Genomic DNA, 26,914 nt, shown 5'->3' on the forward strand with positions numbered 1-26,914 from the left:
GACAGCTGGCTAACTTAAATGCAGTCCTTCAGCAAGATGTTTTTAAAAAATCTAGAAAATGATAAAATGCACATACCTGCAGCAGGACACCATAAAGACAGCAACAGCAAAAAACAAACAGGAATTCTCTAAAGACTGAACATGAGCCATGCAAAAAAGCAACAAGAAAAACAAAACAATAACACAACATAATACAACATTTTAGCACAGATTGCCACACAAGCAGTATGAAGCAACAACACACAGCTCAGCATTACATGCAGACATGCAGAGCAACGAGAAACAGCAAAAGACAGTAAGCAGAGATAAATTACAACAGTCATTACGCAGATCTGAATTAAGTGTTAATAGACGCAGTTATGGGTTAACATATGTTCATATGCGCTAAGACACAGGCCATGCAACACAATGTTAGCCAGGTTGTTTCTGAAATAGATATTTCATACTTACCCATGCAAATCAGGATATTGTGAATGGTCCTGGAACTTTTATTATGGGTCCTTGAAAAGTCAAGGAAAATATCTGAAATTCTGCCCATGACAGCATGCCGGGACACTGGTCGTAGCAGAATTTTCTGAATGCCCGTCACAAGCCACCTCTGTGTTTTAGGGGGAACTTGTGCGCCAACTGAAACAGGACGGAGCTCCTGATGTGGACGTCACTAGAGCTGTGGCTGAACTGAAGGCGAGGAAGAGAACTCTGGAGGCCAAGGTGAGCGCAGTTTAACTGCAAATCTGAATATAATTAATTGAATCTGGTTGAGTGTGTTTAATGGATTATAAACACTGGTGCTGTGGTCATTTCTAGCTTTTTCAGTTGCAAATAATGTCCCCGAACGAAAAAAAAAACATCTATTATCTAATACAATAAAATCTTCTGTCTGTTCATCTTCAGTCATTTTTATTGCAGAAAAATGTATGAAGTGAATGGAAAAAGCACTTGATTATGTTGTTCTTGTAGGCTACCAAAAGTTTAATTTGTATTTGTTATATTAATTTACATAATAAAAAAAGATACTTGGCGTCCATGTAAAGAGACAGTTTTGCTGCACAAAAATATTGCGATACTATGCTGTATCATTTTTTCCCCCTCACCCCTAGAAAATGGCCAGAAAAAAACGTTGGCATATACCTGCATTTACCCTCCACTGATTAAAACCCTTATAAATTCTCTGCCAAGCCGTACATAATTTGTTATGATAAAATAGTCATTAGAAACAGAATTGCAGATGCGTATTCATCACCTCACTGTCTCCCTTTAATAATCAGGGTGTGCTGCAAATACTGATGCACTTTCATTAAAATTTGTGGAGCGTGCCAAAACTTCGGCTCGCTTGTATCAATCCACCATATTGACAAGCAGACTGGGGGATGAGCGCTGGCTCAGGATGCAGCTGTTTGACATCATGACAGATCTGATTGCTGCAGTGGCTCTCAACCGAGAATCTGAGGAGAGTTCCAGGAAATCCCCCCCAAAAAATGTCATTATTTAATTCACTATCGAGGGGAGCCCAATTTGAAGAAGAATCATAAGAGTAACTGCTCTGATCGTAGGTGTAACTCCCTCACGGTTATCTCATCAACTGTTGTTGGCAGCCATATAATTCTGGTCTTAATCATATCAAACATCCAAAACCTTTGAGATGGAGATTCATGAAAGGAAATCTGATCAATCTGTGACCTAATGGGTATCAATTTAGAGGTCCTTGACATGAAAACTGCTTGAGAACCAGTGGATTAGAGGAAGTGCTCAGTTTTGACATCACACGCCTGATATCAAACATGGAACTTATTTAAAAATAACTAAGTTCAGAACATAGATAGATAGATAGATAGATAGATATACTTTATTGATCTCAAAACTGAGACATTGGGGTGTAGCAGCGTCATACAGTAAGAACAAAGAGAATAAAGAGCAAACAATATTAATAGAATATAAAAGGAATACGCTTAAAAAACTAAAAACTAAGAGGCTATACATATCTACATATATACAAGTGTAAAGTGCAGAACATTCGCCACGCAACGAGACCTAAGCTAGCTCAGTCTGCTAAACGAAAACTATGAGATGTGGTTTTAAACGCCAAAGGTTCGTTATCTTGGATAAGATTATTCCAAAGACTAAGGATGCATTTCTGTACTCGGATGTTACAAAATGTATCCTCAAACTGAACTCTTAGTAAAACCATATTTATAACTTGACATAATTAGATCCTGTGTGAGCCTGTTCTCCAGTAGGCGCCCTGTAGTGCTATTGTGCGCTGATACAAATGTGTTTTTGTCGTCATGAGATGCGTAAGAATTAAACCAAAACTCGTTTCCTACGATCTCATGTCTTCTATGAATGTTTGAGCAATTCTTGGCAATCTTTATCATCTATATTTGATTGAGGATAATGCGAGAAACTGCTGCCTACAGTCAGCTCCAAAGTGCTGCTGTACTGTGGGTTTTTGTAAACAGGTGCATAATGATTCTGCAGTTTTGGACGACTATAACTCTCTTTGCAGGAACTGTCATTACAACCCAAAGATGACATCGTTGACAGAACCAAGATGGAGGATACCCTCAAGAGGCGATTCTTTTACGACCAGGCCTTTGCCATCTATGGAGGTGAGACTTGCAAAGCTAATGTTGGGGGTGAGGGGGTGCATTCATAAAAATGACTGTACACGTAGTTTTTAAGCCTTCTGTTACCATGCAGTAATGCTCCTCAGGTGTGAGCGGCCTGTACGACTTCGGCCCTGTGGGCTGTGCCCTGAAGAACAACATCCTGCAGGCCTGGAGGCAGCACTTCATCCAGGAGGAGCAGATCCTGGAGATAGACTGCACCATGCTGACCCCCGAGCCTGTCCTCAAGTAGGAGTCCTCTTAATGCTCTTGTCCTGTCATCCAAATGTGTTTGTTAATTTGTTGTCTGATATTGATGTATCTTCTCCTCTTTGGGTGTTGTGCAGTATTTTGTTGTGTGTCTTTAAATAATGTTAAAAACTGCTGAAAAAAAGTGCCTTGTGGTTCCTAGAGTCAGCTGCAAAGTGCTGATCTGTGGGTTTTTGTAAACGGGCACATATTGATTCTGCGATTTTATGCATGGGAGCTGCCACTATAGCAGCCTTCCATAGCCCGGTTGCAGAAACATTGATTGGATGGAATTAAACATAATTATCTTATTTTAACACATCTTTAAAAGTAAGATGTTTTGTTCCTTCTCCTCCTCAGGACGTCAGGACATGTGGATAAATTTGCTGATTACATGGTGAAAGATGTCAAGAATGGCGAATGCTTCAGGGCGGACCACCTCCTCAAAGGTAAGCCTTTTGTACGTCCGCCTTTGTGTCTGAGTATATTTAGAGACGTGACTTCCACCGTAAACAAAAGATTAGTCATCCTTAAAACAACCCCAGCAGGTCTTTGTAAGTTTTCCCTGCGTATTATTCATGGGATTCTGCAGAGGGTGGGATGGACGCGGTCCAAACTTGTGTTGTCAGCGGCCGCTGCTGGTTGGCCGAGCTCTGAGTATCACTGTTGTGCCTGAGGGAGAATGGAAGTGGCTGGACCAGCAGAAATCACACAGGGCTTTCATAGCAGTGCAAGCTGCCAGGACGACACAGACTGGAGCCGCGCCAAAAAGCCGGCAGGAAAAAAAACAGATATAGGGAGAGCATGTTCGTTCCTGGAAAACTGGGAGGCTAATTGGCACAGATGCCAAAAAGTTGACATGATGAAACTTGAAATTGTTATGTAATGAAAATATGTCAAATTGTGAAATGTGTAATCTGAGATCTCTCAAACCTGCTCAGAAACTGTGCGCATGCTGAAATGTTTTAATTTTATTTTAGTAGAATTAATATAAATGAAAATCAAGGTTCATTATCAATATTTTTTTTAAAAACTTTTTTTTTAACACTTATAATGTATTTTGTTGTAGTATTGTATATTGTCTGTGTATTTTTTTTAAATTTTACTTTCAACCTGAATCCTATTTTCCTATGTTTTTGCGTTTAAGTGACTTATGGTAACAATAATTTTTGAAATTATTACCGAAATATACCAAAGTCACCCTTTAAGTATTATCACACCTGTTTGTGAAAGCAGTGTTTTCGTGTTTGTGTGTCCTTCAGCTCACCTGCAGAAGCTGATGTCTGATAAGAAGTGTTCAGCGGAGAAGAAGGCTGAGATGGACAGCGTCATCACTCAGGTCAGTGTAAACTCAGACAAAGTGCTCTCGCTATGCCTTTATGTGGAAAAACTGTTTCTGACTTTAATATTATTTTCAGATGGACAACTACACCCAACAAGAGCTGACCGACCTGTTTGTGAAATACAACGTCAAGTCCCCCACCACAGGAAATGACCTCACGCCTCCCATCTCCTTCAACCTGATGTTTCAGACGTCCATCGGCCCCGGGGGGAACATGCCAGGGTAAAATTAAAAAAAAAAAAAAAACGTTTCCCCTTGTTGGGGCATTGGTATTATTCATAATTTATCAATTTAATCTCAATTTTGCAGCTATCTGAGGCCTGAAACTGCTCAGGGAATCTTCCTCAACTTCAAGCGTCTATTGGAGTTCAACCAGGGAAAACTGCCCTTTGCTGCTGCTCAAATAGGAAACTCCTTCAGGAACGAAATCTCTCCTCGCTCTGGACTCATTCGTGTCAGGTGAGAAATCCTCTGTGTCCACCTCCTCTTCTCCTGTGTATTTTTGTGTCTGTGTTCGCAGAGATGTGACTCATGATGGTGTTAAACAGAAATATAAATGCTCCACATTTCCTCACAGAGAGTTTACCATGGCTGAGATTGAGCACTTTGTGGATCCAAATGAGAAAGTCCACCCTAAATTCTCCAATGTAGCCGACCTGAACATCACGTTATACTCCTCCAAGGCCCAGACGAGCGGCCAGTCTGCACAGATCATGAGGCTGGGTGACGCTGTGGAGCAGGTGGGGATGGCTATATTAAAAATACCATGATGACATTTAAGGGATGACTTTTTGTGCTCTCAAAGTATACACAGGCTAACATTTACAGGAAACTTCCAATAAAGATCAGCTTGAGTAAAATCTATTATGTTACCAAGTGAATAGATATATTAAACAATTTATTTCACTGTAATCTAAGCTCAGATAGTTGCTTCTTGACTGTAGTTCTGACATTCAGAAAATTGCAGATCATAAATCTTAACATATATTGCCCTGCTTTAGTATCATGATAACAGGAGCCCTTTTTTACACAAATTGCACTACAGGGCCGCTACGAAGTCCTTTCTTCATGCCGTCTTTGCATTTTTACACAAAATGGTAATCCTTAAATAATTGTGATCTGAAAAAGGGTTTTTAAATTGAATAAAAGTTTTGACTTAAAACAGTCTTAATAGTACACTTATCAGCTGTTAACCTGCTGTTATTTCTTTCAAAAACACGGCACGGTGACAAGCAACTTAAAAAGAAAAACTGACACAAAAATTTGCAATGGATTAGTAAAAAGTTTTAAGAAAATTGCTGGAAAATAAGCAACAAAAAGGTAAAGTAAAAACCAAAAACACAAGAAAATGACCTTTTTTTTCTTTTTCTGTAACATAATTTGAAATATTTAAATAGGAGAATTATAAATACAGTTTTCTGCACATTTGTGTCTTGTTTTTTGATATTTAATAATCCATCCCAGCTAATGTTCAGATCACTTCCTTGTCACCTTTTACTATTTTGAACTCTCGTGCTCATGATTTCTCCGTCTCGTTTAAGGGAGTAATCAATAACTCCGTCCTGGGATATTTCATCGGGAGGATCTACCTCTACCTTACTAAAGTTGGTATCGCCAAAGACAAGCTGCGTTTCCGACAGCACATGGACAACGAGATGGCTCACTACGCCTGTGACTGCTGGGACGCTGAAGCCAAAACCTCCTACGTACGTTTAATTGCAGTGTTTCCTTTGGCCTCATGAGTGAGTCCGTGTTCTTTTGCTCAGTGTAAACGTTTGTGTCCTGCAGGGCTGGATCGAAATTGTGGGGTGTGCCGACCGGTCTTGCTTTGATCTGCAATGCCATGCGCGAGCTACAAAGGTCCCTTTGGTCGCTGAAAAGCCTCTTAAAGAACCCATATCCTTAAAGTTTTGCTGCACTAAACACTGCAAAAGAAAATATTTGTCCCACCAAACAACAGAGAACTTTTGAAGCACCCGGACGCTTTTGTATTCTCCTTAACTTCTCCACACAAAGTTGTAAATGTCGTCCAGTTCGAGCCCAACAAAGGAGCCATTGGGAAGGCGTATAAGAAGGATGCTAAGATAGCCATGGAGTATCTGTCTGTGTGTGACGAGTGCTTCATCACAGAGCAGGAGCAGCTGCTCAGTGAGACTGGGTGAGTGTGTCGGTGCCTGATGAGAAGGTTGTGGTTTTGTAGCACATTTGCAGCAAACTCACACTGTCTTTGTTTTTATTCCACAGAGAGTTCACCATCGAGTCCGAGGGCAAATCCTTCAAACTCACAAAGGACATGGTCAGTGTGAAGCGATTCCAGAAGACTCTGCATGGTGAGATGTTTTCATTTTACTGTTTAGTTTTATGTTTTATTTCTCCTGTTTTGTCTTTTAACATCTTGGAAACAAATCCTTTCATATGAAGATTACTTGGAGTGACAACTTTTATAATTAGGGCTGAGCTAAACTAATTTTTTCTTTTTTCATATATATATATATATATATATATATATATATATATATATATATATATATATATATATATATATATATATATATATATATATGTATATATATATATTTTTTAAATCAAAGCTTCTAGTGAGGTCTGTCTGTTATCGTATTTTATGACTTCTTCACCATTTAAAAAAAAAAAGTGATTTATGGAATTACATGCATTAAGTTTTTAAATTGTCTTAAATCAATATATGCCTCCCTTTGTGTGAAGCAAAGCAAAGTGTTTTTTTTATATGTTTTGAAGCAGATAAAAATATGTTGTGATTTTTTTGAAATAACTAAATCTTTTATTTAAAAAAAATTGACTTCTGGAAATGCTAGAAGCTAGAAACAATCGTAAGCAGCAACCAATGGAATCTAATTATATGTACAGTATAAGGCTGATAATATTAGTGTAATCTAATCTACAGCTATACAAACGTACCATGTTTAAACAGAATGACGAGTGTAAAAATAACAAACTGTGCAGCACTCCAATGCTGACCTAGAGTCTGAATGTCAGCGTTATGAAAAAAGATTGAAACGTTTTTTTACAGCCCCGTCAATAACACACATTCTGTGTCGGTCTTTGTTGTCCACAGTGGAGGAAGTTGTTCCCAATGTAATCGAGCCCTCGTTTGGCATCGGTAGGATCATGTACACCATCTTTGAGCACACATTCCAAGTCAGAGAAGGTGATGAACAAAGAACGGTAAGTCTGGATCAACGTGTGATTTTGATCTATGAAATAATACACAGTTTCTGTCCAAAATTCAATCTTTGTTGTTGAATATGCTGTCACGTAGAGTGTTATCGTGCCCTTTTGTTCTTATTGTTCATTTGCTGTTTATTTACATCCTTACTAGCAATTTAACCATTCATACTTTGCAATAGCTAGTAAATGACAGATTTTAGATTTAAATGTAATTTTTTTCACTCAGTTATAAGATCATATAGAAGGGTTCCTGTGGATCCTAAAAAGTCTTAAAAGGTCTTGAATTCATTAATCTAAATATAAGGCCTTTATTGGAATTAAAAAGTCTTAAATCAACGTTTTTAAAGTCTTAAAAATGCAAAGACATCGGAACGTGTGACCCCTTTTTTCTTTTTTTCTTACATTGCATTGTAAAGTCTCAAAAAAAAAAAGTGATGAAATCATTTTGATAATTTACTGAATCCCTCTTCTTAAACTCTTCATGATGGGAATTGAAGCAGTACATACAGCACATGCCGAGTGAGAAACAAGACCAAAAATGTAATGTTTTATGTTACAATAAATGTTTGGGCAAAATTACCATTAACTCTATGGCAAAGAATTTGGTTCATTGTTCATGTTTTTTTTGTGTTGTTTTGTTTCTTCCAGTTTTGGTTTTTGTAAAAGTGGTCTTAAATTTCATCCTGAGTGGCATTAAAAAAAGTCTTAAAAACTATCACATTTAATTTACTGTAAACTGTAGGAACGCTGATATAGACGCAGGCCCGAAATAAGTGTTTTATGATCTGATGAATGTTTCTGTGATTGATTTTCAGTAAAGAGCTTCTTTCATTCATCTTGCACTTTGTGATTTCCTCTCCTTCAGTACTTTAGCTTCCCTGCTACTGTAGCTCCATACAAATGCTCCGTCCTGCCTCTGAGTCAAAACCAGGAATTCATGCCCTTCGTGAGGGAATTATGTAAGTGCCCACATAATGATAACGTAGATCTTCTATTTCTGTCTGGTCTGATGTGTCGGTTAATTGTTTTCTCTCTTTCTCTTTTTCTCTCTTAGCTGAGGCGCTGACCAAAAACGGTGTGTCTCACAAGGTGGACGACTCTGCAGGATCCATCGGGAGGCGTTACGCCAGGACGGACGAGATTGGAGTGGCGTTTGGCATCACCATCGACTTCGACACAGTGAACAAGACGCCTCACACAGCCACGCTGAGAGACCGCGACTCAATGAGGCAGATCAGGGCCGAGGTACAGCACACATTCCCATACGTCTTTTTTTTCACGTGTTTGTTATGTTCAGCTGATACTTTATACATACACAGCAGCATCTCAGCTGTACTTACACACAACATTTACCACAATCAAGCAAACCTCTTTGTCTCTCCTCAGGTCAGTGAGTTGCCTGTGATTATTCGGGATATGGCCAACGGCACATTGACCTGGGCGGAAGTGGAGGCCAAATATCCCATCTTTGAAGGACAGGAGACCAGCAAGAAGGACACCGTCGAAGAGTAAAATTCACTCGTCTCCCAGTCACTCCATGAAAATCCACAGACTCGTTGCGTATGAATCACCAGGAAGAATATTGCAACTGTGTTGTGATAAGCTACAGTGGTGCACCGAGCCCTCCTTGTGTTCCACGCCACTGCAATCACTAAAATGTCATGTATTCATCATATCTAACAGTTGTGGAAAGCTTGCACAGGACTGTTGTTTCTCCGACGAGCAACATTTCATCCATGTATGACCACGTCAATATGTTTTAAAAGGGAGAAAATGTAATCAGGTTGTTGTCGTCAGTGGAAGGAGGATTCCACCATTCCAGTTTTGAGGCAGATTGGATTGAGATATTTAACAATTTCAATAAAAACAACCAGCACTTACTGGACACGGGCCACCACTGTAATGTTTTCTATCAGGCTTTCAAAGCTTCACACAGAGACGCACAGACACTTATGGTCAAAATGAGATGGGATCAGGGGCGTTGATACACCCTTAAAGAGTGTTTGAGGACTTTTGGGACTCCCTAAAAACTTGATATATCACTCAGACGGCGCATCACGTTCTGCGTCACACAGGGTCGAGTTATCATCATATTTTGAATAAGGAAAACACTAACCCAAAGACATTATTTTTTTTCAACTAATCTGTGCCTTAACCCCAAGATTACACCCACTGAACACCTCATGCTTAGCTGTAACTTCATGATTGTCAGTTTATGAAGAGACACTTTTTTTGCTTTTTGTACGGCTGCCACAGTTGCAAATGCGACGAGACTGCAGACTTTGAAATAACTTTTTCCTGACTGTTGATAAAACTACCACTAGTACTAGAAAACATGTACAACTGAATAGTGCTAACATTTACTGACATTTGGATGGACTAAATTATGTTCAATAGTAAAATCTACTCCCAAACAGGAGGAATTTACTCAGATGGGGATCAGTCCACATTATATTATCAAACCAAAATAACTCAGTTTTTTTGCTCTGCATTCTTACAAAAGTTCATGCAGGTTATCATACAAAGATGATCATGCATGCAGTGCTACATCCTGCAAAACGATGCTCATCTGGGTGAAGTTTTTGGAGAGTCCTGTGAATTTAAATTGCTTTATTAAAAAGCAAAGTGGAGTAAACAAAAAAAGATAAGAAAATAAAGTCAAAGACTCAGGTTAGGGGAAATGAATGCATCTTTAACGTGTAACCCACCGGCATGCAGACCACTTTCTTCCATTTGCAGTGATCACGACACAGTTGACTTTGCTTGCACTTTAATACACAGAAAAGGGTTAAAACTGCAGAAACACTTGTATCAGCAACAGCTTTATCAGACAAATGCATTTCAGCTTGTGGCCTACATAATCGACGTTGTCAATGATACTGCAGGCTTTTCTGGATTTTTGACTGCTTTCTCTCCTTCATGCACTTCATGCAAGTAGATGAATGTGTGCCAGAAATACCCTTTCTACTTCTGTGCTTAAATGTTTCAAATAATACATGGTATCATCTGTATTTGAACCATCACGGCATTGATCTGATCTGTTTTTTCAAAGCAACACCAGCTCAAAGAACTAGCCTTTCTGTTTAACTTCCTCCAAACATTCCTCTTAAGTAGCTTCCCCGACATATGAGGAATAAAGGATGAGCAGCATTTGTTCAGATCCTCTTTGTTCCTCCAGAGTCTTGTGATGGTGGATTGAAGTGGAGCAGAGGAGAGGAAAGCAGATTTAATACAAACGTCACGTAAACCCTCAGATAGCGTTGAATCCCCACCAAATAATCTGTCCTGTGATATCTGCTCTGCCTGACTCCTTTACCAGAACTGCCTCTTTGTAAAGACAAGGAGTCGATCATTCCTCCCACGAGATAAATCCCAGACACTTCACATGTCCCCGGGGCTCAAATCTCATCATCTCAGCCTTATTAAAAGCTGTCCTGGTTATTCAGACGAATGACAAGATGTGACCTTTACTGTTTCAGTCGTTCTTAGACCGCCTCACTGATAGAAATATTTCCTGACATTTGACTGATGATGGCTGATCTCTCAAGGTGTTTTCAGGCGGTTCTTGCTCATTTGAAAGCAGCATGTCAGAGTCTGTTTGTGTGCTGCTTGACTGTAAACAGCCTTTAGCTCGGGAGGTCACGTTGTATTTTTGAATCGATCAATTTCACGTTCTGCGGCAAATTCTGTTGATTCAACATTTTTCACAGCAGACATTTTGACTTGTCATGGTAGGAAACGCACAGGTGTTACTAATAACACTAACGATGACTGTGCTGTTGAAGTGTCCCAGTAAGCTGCGACAGTGAGCCAGCACGAACAACACCAGGACCTTAAAACTGAAGCAGCCGAATGGAATTCAGGTATATTTCATCTCATTATTTACACCTGTGTCCATAGCTTTCATTCACACTGGGGACACTGAGTCCTCACCGTTTGTTAAAATGGTCATTTTGTTAAAAATGTACAAAAAAAAAAGCTTGCACCAAGATATGACAACATTTTGAGAAACTTTTATTTGCACAATAATATAAAATGAAATGTTATTATAGAAAAAACAAATGTGGACTGTCCAAAAATAGTAATCTAATCTTAAAAAAAAGAAAAACCTATCTTTAGCCAACAGATTTTAAAATGATGCAAAATACAATTGTTGTGTTTTGATTTGCATAAAGACATTTCCACTTAATATTGGTCCACAGAAAACACCAAAATTCAGGACATAAAGTGTTTGACACATTTCCTCGAGAGGGACCCTTAGACCAGTCAAAAACAGACCTCCTGTCAGCCTCCGTTTTAAAAAAACCCCACAGCCTTTATTATGCTTTTGTGTCGTCCATTAAAATCTAAAGAATTAGAGCAATCAAAGAGAGAATGAAAAAGAAAATCAGTGGCAGCATAAGAAGCGTCGATAATATAAAAATCATCTTTTAACAGCAAACAAAATGCCTGTGAACAGATGTCTCACTCAGCATCATATTGATGACATTAATGTTGAATTTGAATGTATTTCATTGCAATTATTAATGCATATTTTACAGTAGGGATTAAATACACAGCATATATGTTACATAATTTTTCTAAATGCGTCCATTTTACAAAGAAGGCTCTTTTAAACAGCTTCCAGCTCATCCATATCTATACCACAAGGTGGCGCTACAAGCAAACTAATGTCTGATTCTTTGACGCTTGTACAGACGCAAATATACAGCCAAAATGTCCAGTCAGTGTTTTATTGATCATTTTGCACATCATTTTTACAATTTGAACATAACTTGACAGCAAAAGATTAGTTGGACATATATTTTTAATCTGCAAATGATCTGGAGTCTGTTAGAGGGAATTGTACTATGCAGATATCAGCCCAGTTAGAACATTTTTGTCTGTATTTGTGATTTTTTTTCCCCGTCTTTATAACCTTTGATTGATTCTGTCCTTTAAGTCGTATCCAGATCTTCTAAAACTGGCATTCTAAACTAGTGTTATCATGAAACATTTTTTAGTTTTTTTTATATTTTACAGTTTAATGATTAACGTTATGTAATCACAATATTTTTTCTGCTCAAAACACAAAAACTTTTACTACAAAATGTATTGCTTCACATTGTAAGTCACTTCCATTCCTGTACTGAGCTGCGTCCCTGTACAAGATTCACCATGTCATTGTTTATGTGTGGTGGACCTCGAAGGCTCGACATCTTGAGGAAACGAGGTGAAAAGAGGCCCATGCAGAAAGAGGATTATGCGATTCCAATTCCTTACTGAACTACACCCACGTTCATAAAACATTCAGGGACTCTGCAGTCTGACAGCACACCAGATGTAGTTGAAGGCGGTGAAAAAGATCATCTGTGTCCTATCAAAGTTGATATCAAGACCATATTCGTTTTAATTATTCATCAACCGAAATATGTCGCTCAGGGGAAAGAGAAATGTCAGGGGCCAACAGTGTTTGATGTCAATGATCAAGAAGTGAAAACTCCCGTGTTTAGCCTCATGTCTTTAAGTTAGGGTTGGTTCATTATGTGTGGGGTTTTTTCTTTATCCCTTTGACACTCACCACTCCCTTTACCAACAAGAGGGTGAGGAAATGTTTGTGCCCTGCAGCTGTGATTTTTGAAAGGGCAATTATCAGCGTTCCCAATAGGCTCTTAAATGCTGTGTTCAGTCTAACATCCAGATGACAACCACACAAACCGTTCGTTCTTAACCGCTTTTGCCTTCTCAGTTTTCCTTTCAACTGAATGGTCTTAATATACAACCAGATATTTTGCATGCAAGAGAACTGGGAGAGTGAACAGCTTCATCAAATATTTATGTGATGAACCAGAAAACAGATTCAATCCATTGTGCTAAAACATAATACGTCCATGAAAGGTTGTAATCATAGAATTTATTAATGCATTTAACAGGGTTTTATAGATTGTAGCATAATTAAAAAGAACAACTTTTTGGTTGTAAAACATATATGTGACCTGACACTGCTTTTTCATATTTTAAACCTGCAGTGATTGATTTTAGCCACTAGGGGGCATTAAATAAACTCAATACTCATATTACTTATATAAAACAACAACTTGTAAGTCATTATAATGGCACACTTTCCTAAAATAATGAGTTATCTCAAAATTCTGACTTAGTTTCCTAAAATAATGACTTTGTGTTTTTCCTCATTAGTTTGAAACATTAACAGAATATATTAAGAAAGCTCTCATTGTTTTGAGATACAAACTCATTATTTTAAGAAATCTTTCCATTATTTGAAGAAAATTTCTAATTTCACGACCCATTTCCACTTTTTGCGTCGGCCACCGAAGCTCTCCAACACATTTTACACTCAGGAGAAGTTTCAGTTTCGCGAACTCACCACTAGATGTCAAAAAATCCTACACACTGAACCTTAAAAGACACCAAGAAGACTGCTACAACTTTACAAAGGGTGATTTAACAAAAATTGACATCTTTATAGTTTTTAAGTTTAAATAAAGTATGATTACAATCTTAATATTATCATTATTGATAATGCTTAACCCCCAACTTCCTTGTGCAAGTAATTAAGACAGCACTGATGCAGAAATGTTTGCTTTTTCTCTGTCTCATTCTGGTTCCCCCTGTAAGAAATTATTACTTTAATCTATTTTAAGTAACCACATACAGGCTCATTGTCATCAGATTTCAAGTGGCCATGCAGTCATGACAAAGTAACCTGAGACCGACTGTCAAGTGGTGAGAAGTGATTGTGTAAAGTGGCTCAGAGACTTGTGTCCTGGAGTCAATTGTACCCGTGCGTTATTGTAAACATCAGGACGGCGGCACTGACCCACACTGAGAGCATCATGTCGGCAGGGAGATTACATACTAATTATGAGCAGCATCAACAGATGACAGCCTGCACTTACGGCTGTTTTTCTCCTGTCCATGTGCCATCATGCGCTTGTCTCTCAGGTGGGGTCATTTAGGACCATTTGGGTCTCAACTACATTAAAGTGACAGCAAAGGTGAAGAGGGACAAACACTCAGACACGTCACTGCTGGCAACGCACCAGAAAACCACTTTATCTCCCTTGTTGTTATTCTACGGTCCACTGATGCTGAAATAGCGTGAATAATGTTTGCTTATCAGTGCATGGGGAGGGGTCAGTTTGCAGTGCGCAGGTGGGTATCAGTTCAAGAGATGGGGACTAGACTGAATGGTGTAGACAATAGATTAAAGGGGCAATTCACTGATTTTACCGCACAGGTGAAATCAGTTCCTCTGGAGGAACTTTGTCAAGTCTCAGAAAATAACCCAGATGATGTCATGATGATGTCATTAGGGCTGCCTTAGTTTGGACTTGGAGAGTAATCATTTTTAACCAAAACCCTGCGTAACAGAGTATTATAGACATTTACAAGGAAGGGTCTGCGAGAAACATTACTCTTGAATTCCATAATGTGAAATATAGGCTCAATATTAATGCAGGACTCATTAGTGGCCTTTAATTATGTCGAACGTATTTGTGAACGATTGATTTACCATTAATAATGTCATTTATGTGTTATTAGAAAGTGATACGAATAAGTCTCTTGTGTTATGAAAATGCAATAATTCATTGAGTGCCCCTTAAAAATGTTACTTATATATTTTTCAAAAATTGCTTTGTCAGAAAAACAAACAAAAAAACTACCCTTTTACAAACACAAAATAGACAAAATTTTATATATTGATCATTTCATTAAAGATGTGTTAAATCCATAGAAATTTGCCAGTCATGTGTTGTGTGTCACATAGTCCCAGGGCTTCTCTGAAGCAATTCTGTAGCACTGCAATGCTTTATTTATGATGGTATGTTGTGACACATTTTACCTTTTGTAGCTCCTGTGATTTGGATATCCCACCTGGCCATATTGAAATTTCATTAGATCTGCTTTTAGGTGTGTTGCACAGGGTGGTGGCCCTGAGGGTCAAAACACAGCAACATATCAGAAAACAACATTTCACAAAACAATGCCACTGTGCTTTGTGAAATATCGTTGTGTTTTGTGAAATGTTGTTGTGTTTTGTGAAATGTAAAATGTAAAATATTTTTGTTTTTACCCTCAAGGCCACCATACTGTAGCCACCATTAAGAACACCAAGGTCATGTCCTCTGTATCAAGACATACAGACATACATTTTTGTCTTTACAATTGGATTGTTTTATAACAGAATTGTCATAATTTTTTAATTTATTTTTTTTTAATTATTATTATTATTATTAAGCATTTTTTGAAATTCTTTGAAACAATCAATGATACAATCATACAGAAAAATGAAATTCTCCAAAATATATATTAGCTGATAATTGAATAAAGAAAATGTAAAAAAAAAAAAAAGAAAAAAGTAAATGAATTTATGAAAAATTAAGATTTTTTTTTCTTTAATGGAATTGGTGAACTCTTGACCTTAGAAAAAAAAGAAAGAAAAAAACAAAAAGCATGTAGCAAATAATCATTAAACATTTTTTTTTTAAAAATATTTTGGCTTTGAAGCGTCTGTAAAAATACATCCTACCTCAGTAAACGTGAAATCATTTCCTGTAAATCTGTGCTGAGCCTATAACGCTTTAAGGATCAGAATACCAACAAACACTGAGCTGTGGGCGGACTGTGAGGTTTTTTTCAGCCCGGACTGAGCAGGATAATAGAAATATTGAAGGCGTGTTGTTGTTGTAGCTTGCGTGGCCCTGTGGCAGGAGGACGGTCGCCATCTCTGGGTAAACACTGTAACCGTATCACGCAGTTGATATTGTAGAGCGTGGACTGAAGCCGGAGCGTACAGTAGCAGCAGCAGCAGCAGCAGCAGCAGGCGGGGTGGCGGTGCTATGCTGCCTGCAACAGCGGACACACACGACTTCAATGCAGGACTGACGCTTTGTTTGTCTCATGCACATCGGACTGTCACCTCACATGTTCGGACGCTTCCTCTCACTGATTTCCGTCTTGTTTGTAAGCTCCGGGGGAATGGGACTGCATGCTTCGATTAAAATGGGATTTTAATGCTGCAAAGAGCGGACGCTTTAGCCCGTGCACAGCCAGGGGACTGTAGTGCGCTTGGTAATGTTTGCCAAGGAATAAAACGGTGTAGCCGAAGGTGCATAACATCTCGTTTCCATGGACAACACGTCCATAATAACACAGGTTGCAAATCCGAAAGAGGAGGAGAGCATTTCGTCGAGTCAAGATAAAGGTAAGGGAATTGCAAAAGAAATGACACACGCTATTTTAATTTGATTTCCTGCCGTAGATTATTTACGTTGCCAAAATCTGATCTGCAGCCCTCAGTGCAGAGAGGAGACTGGGGCTCAACAGCAAAGCCAGAGAGTATCGACGGAAAACCTCCATTGTTCAGCTGAAGCACAGAAACATTAAGAGGCAGAGCCCTCAGCCAGCCTGTCAATATAGATCACGTCTGGAGTAACTTTATTGCTGGGGGGCTTTATTTTAGCCAAACCAGACCTCATTTCAAATCTTAACCATTTTGCGACTGGTATTTTCTGAGTGAGCTGGGTTTACTACAGGGGGCGGGTACTCGTTTTCCCTTACACTGGCGACATCCCTGTATGCATCACTGGTACTGTAAAATGCCTGCTATACTACCAGTAGCACCATCAAAACAGCAGTTTTGGATATGATTTTTTTCGAAGCACATTTTATGTTGTATTTTACATAATTGTGCACGTGAAAGCCCCTTCATCGTTGCTGCAGGTTTATTTACATATTTATTAGTCTAAAAGCCAGAATAACGTTGGGCACACATATATTTCCATATAGTTTTTCCACCTTAGAATAAAACCACCTCCCTTAAGCAAATAATTGTGCATGTGGAAGTTCCTTCATCTTTTTTGCAGAAGGTTTGTTTACACATCTATTATTCTAAAAGCCAGAATAACATTGGATACACACATATTTTGCTTAATTTGTCCACCTTAGAATAAAACCAACTTAGTGAAACAACAAACTGTGAAATTTTGTTCCTCTACAGTAAAAAAACCCCCATTGTTTATCATACTTGTGCATATGGAAATCCCGCAATCAATGTTGCAGAGGGTATGTTTACACATTTATTTGTCCACATTTATTTATTTTTGTCCATCTTTGAATAAAACCACCTCACTGATGCAACAAACGCAGTAAAAGGTTGTGCCTCTAAGGTAAAAAAAAAACTATTGTTTATCATCAGCTTCCTTGCACAGTGCTTAATGATAAAAATAATAATCATTACATTGTCGCCAACATATGTTTACATGGTCAAAAACCTCCAGATGTGTAAAAAAAGAAGTGCCTGAAAACAACAGCTCAACAGCTGCTCTACAGATTACAGAGGCTGAACGGAAACACATTTTCTCTCTGTTGTTTTGCACAAGAGTCGCCGCTTCGCCATGTGTGGATGACATCAACGACGACAAATCCCCCTCATGAGTCAGGAGCTTTCCAGTTTTCATTAACTTTGAGGGAGAGGGTTTTTCACTAGCCAGACAGTTACGCTTTTTTTATTTATTTGAGTCCAGCACAAGAAAATCTGGCTGTGTAGTGTAGAGTACACACACACGTGGGATGCACAGGTGTCAATGGGAGATCGCAGCAGGAGGGCAACCATAGCATGGAGCCACAGGGTGCCTGGAGGCCGGAGGGACCACAACTTCCTGCTGCACCCAGTGGAGGAAAGGTCACCTTCCTGCATCACCCTCTGCTGAGCGACACGAACCACTCTGACTCACTGACCTCCCGGCCGGCTGTCATGAAATGAAGATATGAACTTGTTGTCTTGCTTGAAACTTCTCCGCCTGCTTAATCATGGATAAATTGTGATTTACAGTATGTTTGCAATGTTTCTTTTTCCTCATCAGCTCCCTCTAATCTCGTGTGCCGCTTTGATGATTAAAACCATCATAAACAAATCAGCGATCACTAACGGCAAACACTCAGCTTCATCACTGACTGAAGTCACGTCACCAAGGAAATCTGTAAAAACCAAAATGTTGCTTTTCGCACATTTTAAATCGCTCACACAGAAATTCCCACACTTTCTTGTTCTGCAACATCCTGCTTGAACAGTAAATCCCAGATGACATGTGGAATCTGACAATTAATCTGGCGGGATAAAATCCAGGGTCACTCGCTGACCAGAGAGGACTCACACTCAGACGGCCGCTGTGAAACACACAAAGTATCACCAGGGAGCTTCCTGAATGGAGTCCCTGCTCTTCACTACTGGCTGTGTCGAAGCAGACAACAAACAGCGCTTGTTGTCCAGGACAGTTACTCTGTGACCTGCTCGGGCTGCACTGAAGCCACAAACGGTTACACACACATACACACACACACACACACACACTCACACTCACACTCACACTCACTCACTCACATGCTGAATATTTCAGAGCACGGGCGGGCTATTTTCAGAGTCCTATCAGTTTCATTCCAAGCAAAGACGTAGTAACTCATTAGAGCCGAGTTTTTTTAGACATTTGGTCAGGTGGAGATTATATCTTTATGCATTATGGATTATGTTAAATGAGGTGAGGGTTGGAATCATAATGTGGGTGGTTTCTTTCCTCAGACAGAGTGCATGTATCAGTACAAAGTCAACCGAGTCAGGATGATATACAAGGCTAGACAGTTTTTGCTATCAAAATGTAGGTTTTCTTAAACAGAACAGCCATGTTTTACTAATTTAAGGCCTCATATTTCTCACGAACAAGCACATAGAAGGCTGAAAAAACAGCATTTTTTTTCTCTCCAAACCCAAATGAGGCTTTTCATTTGGCAGACGTTTACTTTTCAGGATCTGATGCAATGAAATGTAATGACTGGACTAACAACGCACAGGGCGGCCAGCCTCTGTCTCACTCCGCAAATCCTTGAGGCTTTGCTCTGATAACTTCAGTCCGACAGGTATCAATGGACGAGCTGTTTACCTTAATCAGATTAGGTCAAATCTGAGTTTAGCTCTTCAGTGATGCAGTGTGAGTGACAATAGACACTTGACTGAAACAGATTATGTGTTTATGTGTTTAGCTGCTTGAGCTTCTGGCTGACACCTAATTATTTTTTAAAAATAATTTGGCTCCCCATACTCTTGTGGCCGTACACAAATTGTGAATAGATGGCTGTTGATAGCAATGACATATATTTTGCTTCACATTTCTGAGTTATGATATTTGTCTTCATTAGATTATTCATCTTCATTACAAAAGCCTTTAAAGGTGCAGTATGCAATTCTGTGGAAAAAGAGTTGATTGTTGAGTCTCATTCCCAGGTCATCAAATACAGACACTTTAGGGTGGTGGTTTGGTCTGACTACCAACCCAAAGCATCAGTATTTGAAGACCTGGGAATTAATAATCTTTCTTCACCTGCTTACTGCACTTTTAAAGTGTATATGTCAGGTGTTATTCTGTATTTTTCTTATGGTTAACAATTGCCATGAAAAGAAACCAACAAAGTGTATCAGCAGCTGCCTTATTCTCCCAACCCCGAACTCTTTTGTTCCTATAAGGACTTTAAAAACATGTCACAGACATATAATTTCTTTTCTTAAAGGGCCAGCAATTCCCCAAAAAAGCTGGGCACTGTAATTCTTAGCAAAGATTATTTTGGAAAGAATAAATAGTCAATTTCTTGGGGACTGTTTTCAGCTGCGGATTCACACACATTCTGTAATCAAGTGTGTTAGTGTTACCATCATTATGGCACAGTCATACATGAGAGAAATAAATACTGGCAAATATTCACCTCCTGATATTTTCCATTGAGTGCAAGCAGAGGGGCAGATAAATCTCAGCAAATTTACGTATTTGCATTGTGTGGAGTTCAACTTTGGTGAACTCTGACGGATGAACCCCAACCAATAGCTAAGAGTGTGGAGGAGATATCAGTTGTTGCTGTGATTAACCAGTTGATATTTTTATGACATTGGCCATAAAAACTGCAAAATGCATATTAGAGTTACTGCTTGGCTGGCTTGAGTTGGGACGCAGGCATGGAACATTAAAAATGGAACATGTACCTGTAATATCATATTTTGCAGTATTTATTAGCTTTCTGTGTGTTTCACAGCCATCACTGCCCACATTCAACACAAATATCTTGATAGTAGTCCGCTTACATTAGCTCATGCTTTAGCATACCCTCATGGTGCATGCCCGCTACATGCAAATTCACATAAACTTGTGTCCACCCTGCCCGGCTGGTCACTTATAGCTTCAGCTAGATTGGCTGTCTTGGTGTGAATTAAGAATGTCTGATTTGATGTCTTGGCTCTGCATTACATGTATCCCAGCAAGCTTTCTGCAGCGAGTCAGTTGCTTCCAATACACAGTGGATAGGAGACAGTTTCTGGTTGCTTATAGTAGCATATAGTGGGCTTGCACCATCAGGAAGTAAGTTGACTCCATGTTCATGGTAATGAAAAAGAGAAGATGTTGCCCAGTACAATGGAATCTATGGCACTATAATAGGAGGAATAAAATATCAGGCTTTAGGTTCTCAGACAGCACTTGTCAGTGAGATCAGTTCATTTTTGGTTTTGATCTTTTCATGGAATTTGTTCACAATAATGAAAATATAGAATATCACTGTCTTATTAGTCTTTAAATGTGATCCAGTGCAGCAGTATAGTTTTGTAGAATTCTCCCTGGAGTCGTTGCAAAGCCTGTTTGCTTTTTTAAGTCACAAACTGGAGACAAACAACAGATACTAACTGTATATTTTTTTGATTGCATGTGTGGTTTTCCTGGCTGAGGCTGAGTAATAAGCATTCTCCTGCACAGACATAATGACATTTTCCCTGTCATTACTTCAATGGCAGCTCAAGGCTGCTACAAGACAGCGTCACAGAGCCCATTAACCTCCAGCCTCTTAAAAACACTGCGGTCAAGGTACTTCGTCTGTCCTACAACATGTGAATGTCTCTCACGGTGATGAAACATATAATTTCAGTAGAGGCACAGATGAGGAGGAGCAGCAGGCAGGGGATTTATGTATATTAATGGCATGTTGAGATGATTCCCTCAAAGGCTTGTTGGTAAGAAACTCTTTGCATTGCCAAAAAGAAAATTAGAAAAAACACAGAAGCTGTAATTATATATTAATCTGAAGAAAGCCCTGTGATTTCATGCACACTTGGCTTTTGAGGTTATTCCTGGAACACGCTGCTGTACATTAATAAAGTGTTTATGATGTGTGGACCACACCTGCAGGGGTGTGTGCGGCACAGTCAGGGAGGGTAGCTACTGTGAGTTTTGGCTGGCTCGGAGTCCCTGGCACAACCTGCCACTCTGCTGTGTACAGCACTTTGCTGTCATGACCAGACTGGAGTGTAGAGGAGGATTAGGATCTTTTATTCGGCCGTAGGTGGCACAGATCTCCGAGATATATTTTGAGCATGTCATTCACAACCTCTCTTGAGAAGCACATTGGATTGCTATGAGCGTACAGTGAAGTCAATATTCAGTGCACCATTTTGACAGAGAGAATGAAGGAGAGAAAATCTGGACTGGGAAGCGCAGGTCCTTATTACAGATTTATGAGCCTATTTCAGCCAATGCTGCTCAGAAAAGCTGATTATCTGCACCTCCAGGGAAGTGTTGGAGTGTTGGACACATCTTCATTACTTTAGTCCAATGCCATACTGGGCAGCTTATAGGGAAGAGTTAAATGTTTTTCTTCCAAGCCTAAGCCCCTTGACTGATAAGCTTGTTAACTGTATGTGCGGGACTGGCCTCAGTGTGTGGAAGAACATGCCTGAAGTGGAAGCTGTATTAATTAATGTATTTTACAATCATCCCATAATGAGAGGCAGTGAAATGTTTCAAGTAGCCAAATTGGCGTAGTAACTTTTTGTTGTTGCTCTGCACAGAGTGTGTCTGGTGTAACCACAATGGACTCACCAAATCTGAATTTCAAATTATGTATGAGCTCATAGACATTCAATAACCAGTAGTGGCTCCCTTAGGTGTGTGTTGATGTATCAGTCTCTTGGTTTAACTTTGAAGCAATGCCTAAAATTGTAGTCGATGTCCATACCTCTCTGATGATGTCATTTTTGTGCCAGTTATTCCATTTATACTAAAAAAGCGCTAGCTGTTAGCATTTTTGAACTACTGTCAAGAGAAAAAGCCATTATGCTAATGTTTTTACAGGCTTAATATATATAATTAAGAGGCAATTAAATTAATAGTTTAACATTTTGGGAAATGGCCCAATTTGCTTTCTTGCCAAGAGTTGAAAATTGATGACGCTCCTATGTCCATAAAGCTGTAGTAGTAAAAAATGTTTTTAGGAAAACTCCAAAATTAGACTGATGTTAAATTAATCCTAAATGTTACCTTATATTAAAAATCTTAATATCTAAAAAAACAAAAAACAAAAAAACATTCTGGCAGATCCATGCTCCTCCATCACTGCTGGTTACTTATTGACAGATTGTGCCCTGGCTGTAGGAAAAGGAGCACACCCTGTGTGAGAAGCACCAGGCTTACAACCAATTTCAATGTAAAGCCATCCGCACTAGTATTAAATGCTCAGATTAACAGACACAGTTTGAAAAGCATGAAAGTCTGCTAGGGGTGTTTAGGTGGGTCGAATAAACACAGGACTTTGACCAAGGAGACCAGTGTTTGAGACCAGCAAACAACAACATCAGTTGTGGCATTTGTGTAGTTCAAAAGTAGATATTTTGTAGTGACACACCACTGCTTTTGCAGCTGTATTTTTGCCACTAAAACTAGGGTGTTTTGTAGTGACACGGCTGACTTTCCAGCTGTGTTTGTGTGTTTAAAAGCCAGGTGTTGTTGCTATGACATACGACTGCCTTTTCAGCCACATTTATACCACTTAAAGCCAGGTGTTCAGTGTTGACACACCACTGCTTTTCCAGCCGCATTTGTGCTACCAAAAGCTGTGTGTTTTGTAGCATCACACTGCTGCCTTTTCAGTCACATTTATTGTCTTGCCAGCTATGTTTGTGCCGTTCAAAGCTGAGTGTTTCTTTAGAAACATTCGCAATCTTTTCCAAACCAGAGCCAAGTAGTTTTGTTGCATCAAGATACAATGCAAAATGCTGTGTTAGTATAACAACAGTAGGGTTCTGCCCAAATGGCAAAATATGATGAGTGGGGAAGAGACCACATTGCTAAGCTAGCTGAGTTTAAGCCCTGTAAGCCTTAAACATTTCCTCAGTGGTGGACTTTGATCCTGACAACATTATAAAAATGTCAATTTTCTTTTGATAAAATGTTACAGTTGGAAGAGGGGTTTTTCTAGAGCCAATGAGTGTTATCTCTTGAGACACAGAATGCATTAGTAAGATTTATGTCAGATTTTCACATCCGCTGACAATAAAGATTCAAGTTTAAAATCAGCAAAGTAGCCCTTAATTACCAGGCAGCCTGTAAAGATCTATGGATTGTGAGACACAGTGGAGGAGATGCAATCGCACTGCAATCCGTCCCCCGAGAGGCCACAGGGGAAAATAGTGTGGGTTGACTCTTTCTGCACTCCTGCTGGCTGACTGTGAATACTTAAACCATCACTCAGAATGCCATTTTAACTGGAAAAAAGAAAAGATTCATGTCACTACTGCTCTGAAGTCTGTGCTGGCTTCCAGTTTCAAATAGAGCTTTAACATCTTTTTGCTTGTTTATAAGTATTTTCACAGACTGTATTGTTGATATACTGACAGTTTATATGTCCAGAAGTTGAACCCTTAGATCCACAAGGTTTTGATCCAGCTCCTAACTTTGAAAAACACATCAGTAAACCACACTGTTGCACTGCCTGGGTGCCATGTTGCTTCATTATGATGAAAACAATCACTGTTCATTTTGAGTCAGCAGAACATGCACTGTCCTGCTGCTGTAGTGCATAAATTAATTCACTGAAAATAGTTCCAAACAAATGTTGTATTTACATTTTTTGAGTAAAAATTATTTTGCTTTTCAGATTTAACAGCAACAGTGAGCCAGGGTAGGGTGAAAGCATTTGACAAAGGCCCAAAACATTGCCGGTGTGGATCTTTTCAAGTGAAATGTGGAAGGCCAAAAAAAGAGAGAATAAAAGTAGCCTTGTCCTTTATATAAAATAATACTGTATTTCCCCCCCAGCCCACTCCCACCAAAAAAATGAAAATTTAAGGTAGACGGTTGGATGGACCTATACTATGTTATAGTAAATAGATTTGCACGATAATTTAGTGAAATGTTTGTTTAAGCCTACGTATTGTGAGCTATCATTTATTCAGTGAGGGTGCTGTATGAATTTTAAGTTTTTATTCCTCTTTTTATGTAATGCCTTGTGATTTGCTGGTTTCGAGGAATGTATATGTGCCTGCAGCACATCAGAAACATTTCTCTGCTCCGAGTGTTTTGTTAGTTGGTTCTGCTGTGCAGCATGGTTTGGGTTTTTCTGGGCCTCTTTTCATGTCTGTGTGCTTTGGACTGTATGTTTGACAGCACTGTGGGAAAGTTTTATGTTTGAATGTTGCCTCAAGTGTAGCTCATATGCTGAGGTTGCTTGTTTTGGAGCAAACTCTACTTCAAAATGACCGGCATGGGCTTTGAAGAGACTATCACAGTTAGATTGCAAGTAGGTTCTTTATAAAATGACATTCTGCCCAGTCGACCGCCATCCTGTTCTTATGTTGTTTGTATTGATCTGAATGAGAAAATATACATTTTAGTGCAGCATAACAGAAGAGCTCCATTCATACTAAACGTCTTGCGTCCATTTTCAGCTTTTAGCTTAATTGACTGCAGCTGTCAGTTACTTTCAGTTCTTCAAACTTCATCTAATTGAGTACAGAAGACAAACGACAGACGCTCCTCTGGTGCATGCTTGTCGTGCTTAGATTTAAACGTGCAGCATTGTTGCAGGATTACATCACTCATGCCTTTCCTGTATATCTCGACACATTGGGATTCAGTGGCCGTGAATGAGTGAAGGCCATTATTAATGCTCCAAAAGTCACAATCCCTTCGGAGAAAAAGGACTGCCCGCCACTTGGCCGCGGCAGCCTGGATGCTGCTGCTCCGAAGCCCATCTCTAAAGGGGCTGTTGAGCACAGATTCGATGAGGCCACAAGCTAGGATTAATTGAGCATCCATCTGGCCAAACGGACGTTGTCAAAACAGATCAATACAATCAGAGAAAGGTAGGGGTCAAGGAGGAAGGAGTCGAGTGTGTGTGTCAAGACAAGAGGGCAGGAGAAAGTGCTCAAATAGCATCTGTGTGTCTCTTGGGTTGCAGGCAGGTACCCACCCTGGCTCTGACAAGGGTGGCCTTTCTGCATATTTTGCCCTCTTCTGGCTGGCATTCATCACCAGTAATTGGCTATCTAAAAGGGAGATCAGGTTTTGTCCGTAATGATTTTCTGTCACCCTTCCTGAATTATGCTGCGGGCCTGTTTGTCAGATGTTTGACAGAAGAGCATAAAAGGTTTATGCATTTTTAAAAAGACGAGCAAGAAATAAGCAATACATGAGTATGCGGGCTGTAAAAGAGACAAAGAGGCATTTTCTCTGCCTCTCCAGGGGTAAAGGTGAATACTGTTTAGCTGTGAATCTCAAGGGGCACTAAGTAGGACATGCTGTGTGTGGAAATGTAGAGTTGAACGCCTCTCACAGGGCAGAGGCATGGGAAACTGTAGCGGCGGTACACACCGACACACACACACAAAAATACATGACCTACTTGTTAACTTCCTTTCCATTCATAGCAAGCAGCATCTTAATGAATCTGATTTAATGAAAAACACGCAATTTGTTGTTGAGATGCCTGATACATTCATGGATGCTTTCATAATTGAGAACAAAACTTAAGGGATAGTCAGAATTTTTAAAGTGGGGTTGTATGAGGTACTTATCTGCAGTCGGTGCACTACTTATAGTAAATGGCTGTTGGCACGCCTCCAGTTTGGAGAAGAACAGGAGTAAAGTCCAAAAGCAATGTAGAGCTTTGGACGGGGGCAGCAGCAAAACATATTTCCATATTTACCACTTTACCTTGCAGTCAGACAGTCCTCTTTGACAGGAGCCAAAGCGGTTATTTCGCTCTCTTCCAACCCTCCAGGCACCATTGACAAAAAACAGTAACTTTACCTGATTGCTGAACACAGGAGTAGCTGGTCTACCACTGCCTCAATCGACTGATTGTTGGTGTGTTATGGTGTTGCTTTGATAGCTTAGTAAAGAGGAGCCTTTTTTGAGGCATTTTCGATAAACAACCAAGATAACTGCAGCTCATGTTGGAGTGTTTGTCAAAGTACTATTTTCAAATGAAAACAGCGAAAACGGCATTTTGATCTATGGATGTTGATAACGCCCCCTGGAAAACTGAAAACAAGACCGACATGTTGCAGGTTATGAATTATATGGAAGATCAATACTAAATTGTCGGAATGCTCCTTTAATTTCCACACTAACCACTCACCGGATCAACTTTCAGGATCAGTTTTACAGCTGCATGGACAGCATCTCTGGGGTCACCATGT

At 39.4% G+C, this 26,914-nt stretch overlaps 2 protein-coding genes and 1 non-coding gene across 4 annotated transcripts in view; all 3 read left to right on the plus strand.

Annotated features, from left to right (window-relative positions):
- LOC121960787 (glycine--tRNA ligase-like) overlaps nucleotides 1-9,296 on the plus strand; it is a 10,839-nt gene extending 1,543 nt beyond the window's left edge. Inside the window, exons 2-17 of the mRNA XM_088072146.1 lie at nucleotides 610-711; nucleotides 2,507-2,609; nucleotides 2,714-2,855; nucleotides 3,216-3,304; nucleotides 4,118-4,194; nucleotides 4,274-4,419; nucleotides 4,507-4,656; nucleotides 4,775-4,937; nucleotides 5,739-5,903; nucleotides 5,986-6,092; nucleotides 6,209-6,355; nucleotides 6,442-6,527; nucleotides 7,292-7,401; nucleotides 8,270-8,363; nucleotides 8,459-8,649; nucleotides 8,791-9,296. Of these exons, the coding sequence (XP_087928272.1) occupies nucleotides 610-711; nucleotides 2,507-2,609; nucleotides 2,714-2,855; nucleotides 3,216-3,304; nucleotides 4,118-4,194; nucleotides 4,274-4,419; nucleotides 4,507-4,656; nucleotides 4,775-4,937; nucleotides 5,739-5,903; nucleotides 5,986-6,092; nucleotides 6,209-6,355; nucleotides 6,442-6,527; nucleotides 7,292-7,401; nucleotides 8,270-8,363; nucleotides 8,459-8,649; nucleotides 8,791-8,916 (1,998 nt within the window). The 3' untranslated portion in view covers nucleotides 8,917-9,296. The remainder of the gene's footprint in view (nucleotides 1-609; nucleotides 712-2,506; nucleotides 2,610-2,713; nucleotides 2,856-3,215; nucleotides 3,305-4,117; nucleotides 4,195-4,273; nucleotides 4,420-4,506; nucleotides 4,657-4,774; nucleotides 4,938-5,738; nucleotides 5,904-5,985; nucleotides 6,093-6,208; nucleotides 6,356-6,441; nucleotides 6,528-7,291; nucleotides 7,402-8,269; nucleotides 8,364-8,458; nucleotides 8,650-8,790) is intronic.
- LOC121961022 (small nucleolar RNA SNORA84) lies at nucleotides 3,003-3,137 on the plus strand. Its single transcript, XR_006107020.1, has one exon. It is a non-coding gene; the product is annotated as a small nucleolar RNA SNORA84 (small nucleolar RNA).
- Nucleotides 9,297-16,011: 6,715 nt separating the features above from the next.
- ctdspla (CTD (carboxy-terminal domain, RNA polymerase II, polypeptide A) small phosphatase-like a) overlaps nucleotides 16,012-26,914 on the plus strand; it is a 35,870-nt gene continuing 24,967 nt past the window's right edge. Inside the window, exon 1 of one of the 2 annotated variants that reach the window (XM_042510475.2) lies at nucleotides 16,012-16,612. In XM_042510475.2, the coding sequence (XP_042366409.1) occupies nucleotides 16,537-16,612 (76 nt within the window). In that variant the 5' untranslated portion in view covers nucleotides 16,012-16,536. The remainder of the gene's footprint in view (nucleotides 16,613-26,914) is intronic. The other variant, XM_042510476.2, reaches the window with a different exon arrangement.

This window comes from Plectropomus leopardus, chromosome 21 (genome assembly GCF_026936395.1).
Source record: "Plectropomus leopardus strain MGB_pleo_1.0 chromosome 21, ASM2693639v1, whole genome shotgun sequence".
NCBI lineage: Eukaryota > Metazoa > Chordata > Actinopteri > Perciformes > Serranidae > Plectropomus > Plectropomus leopardus.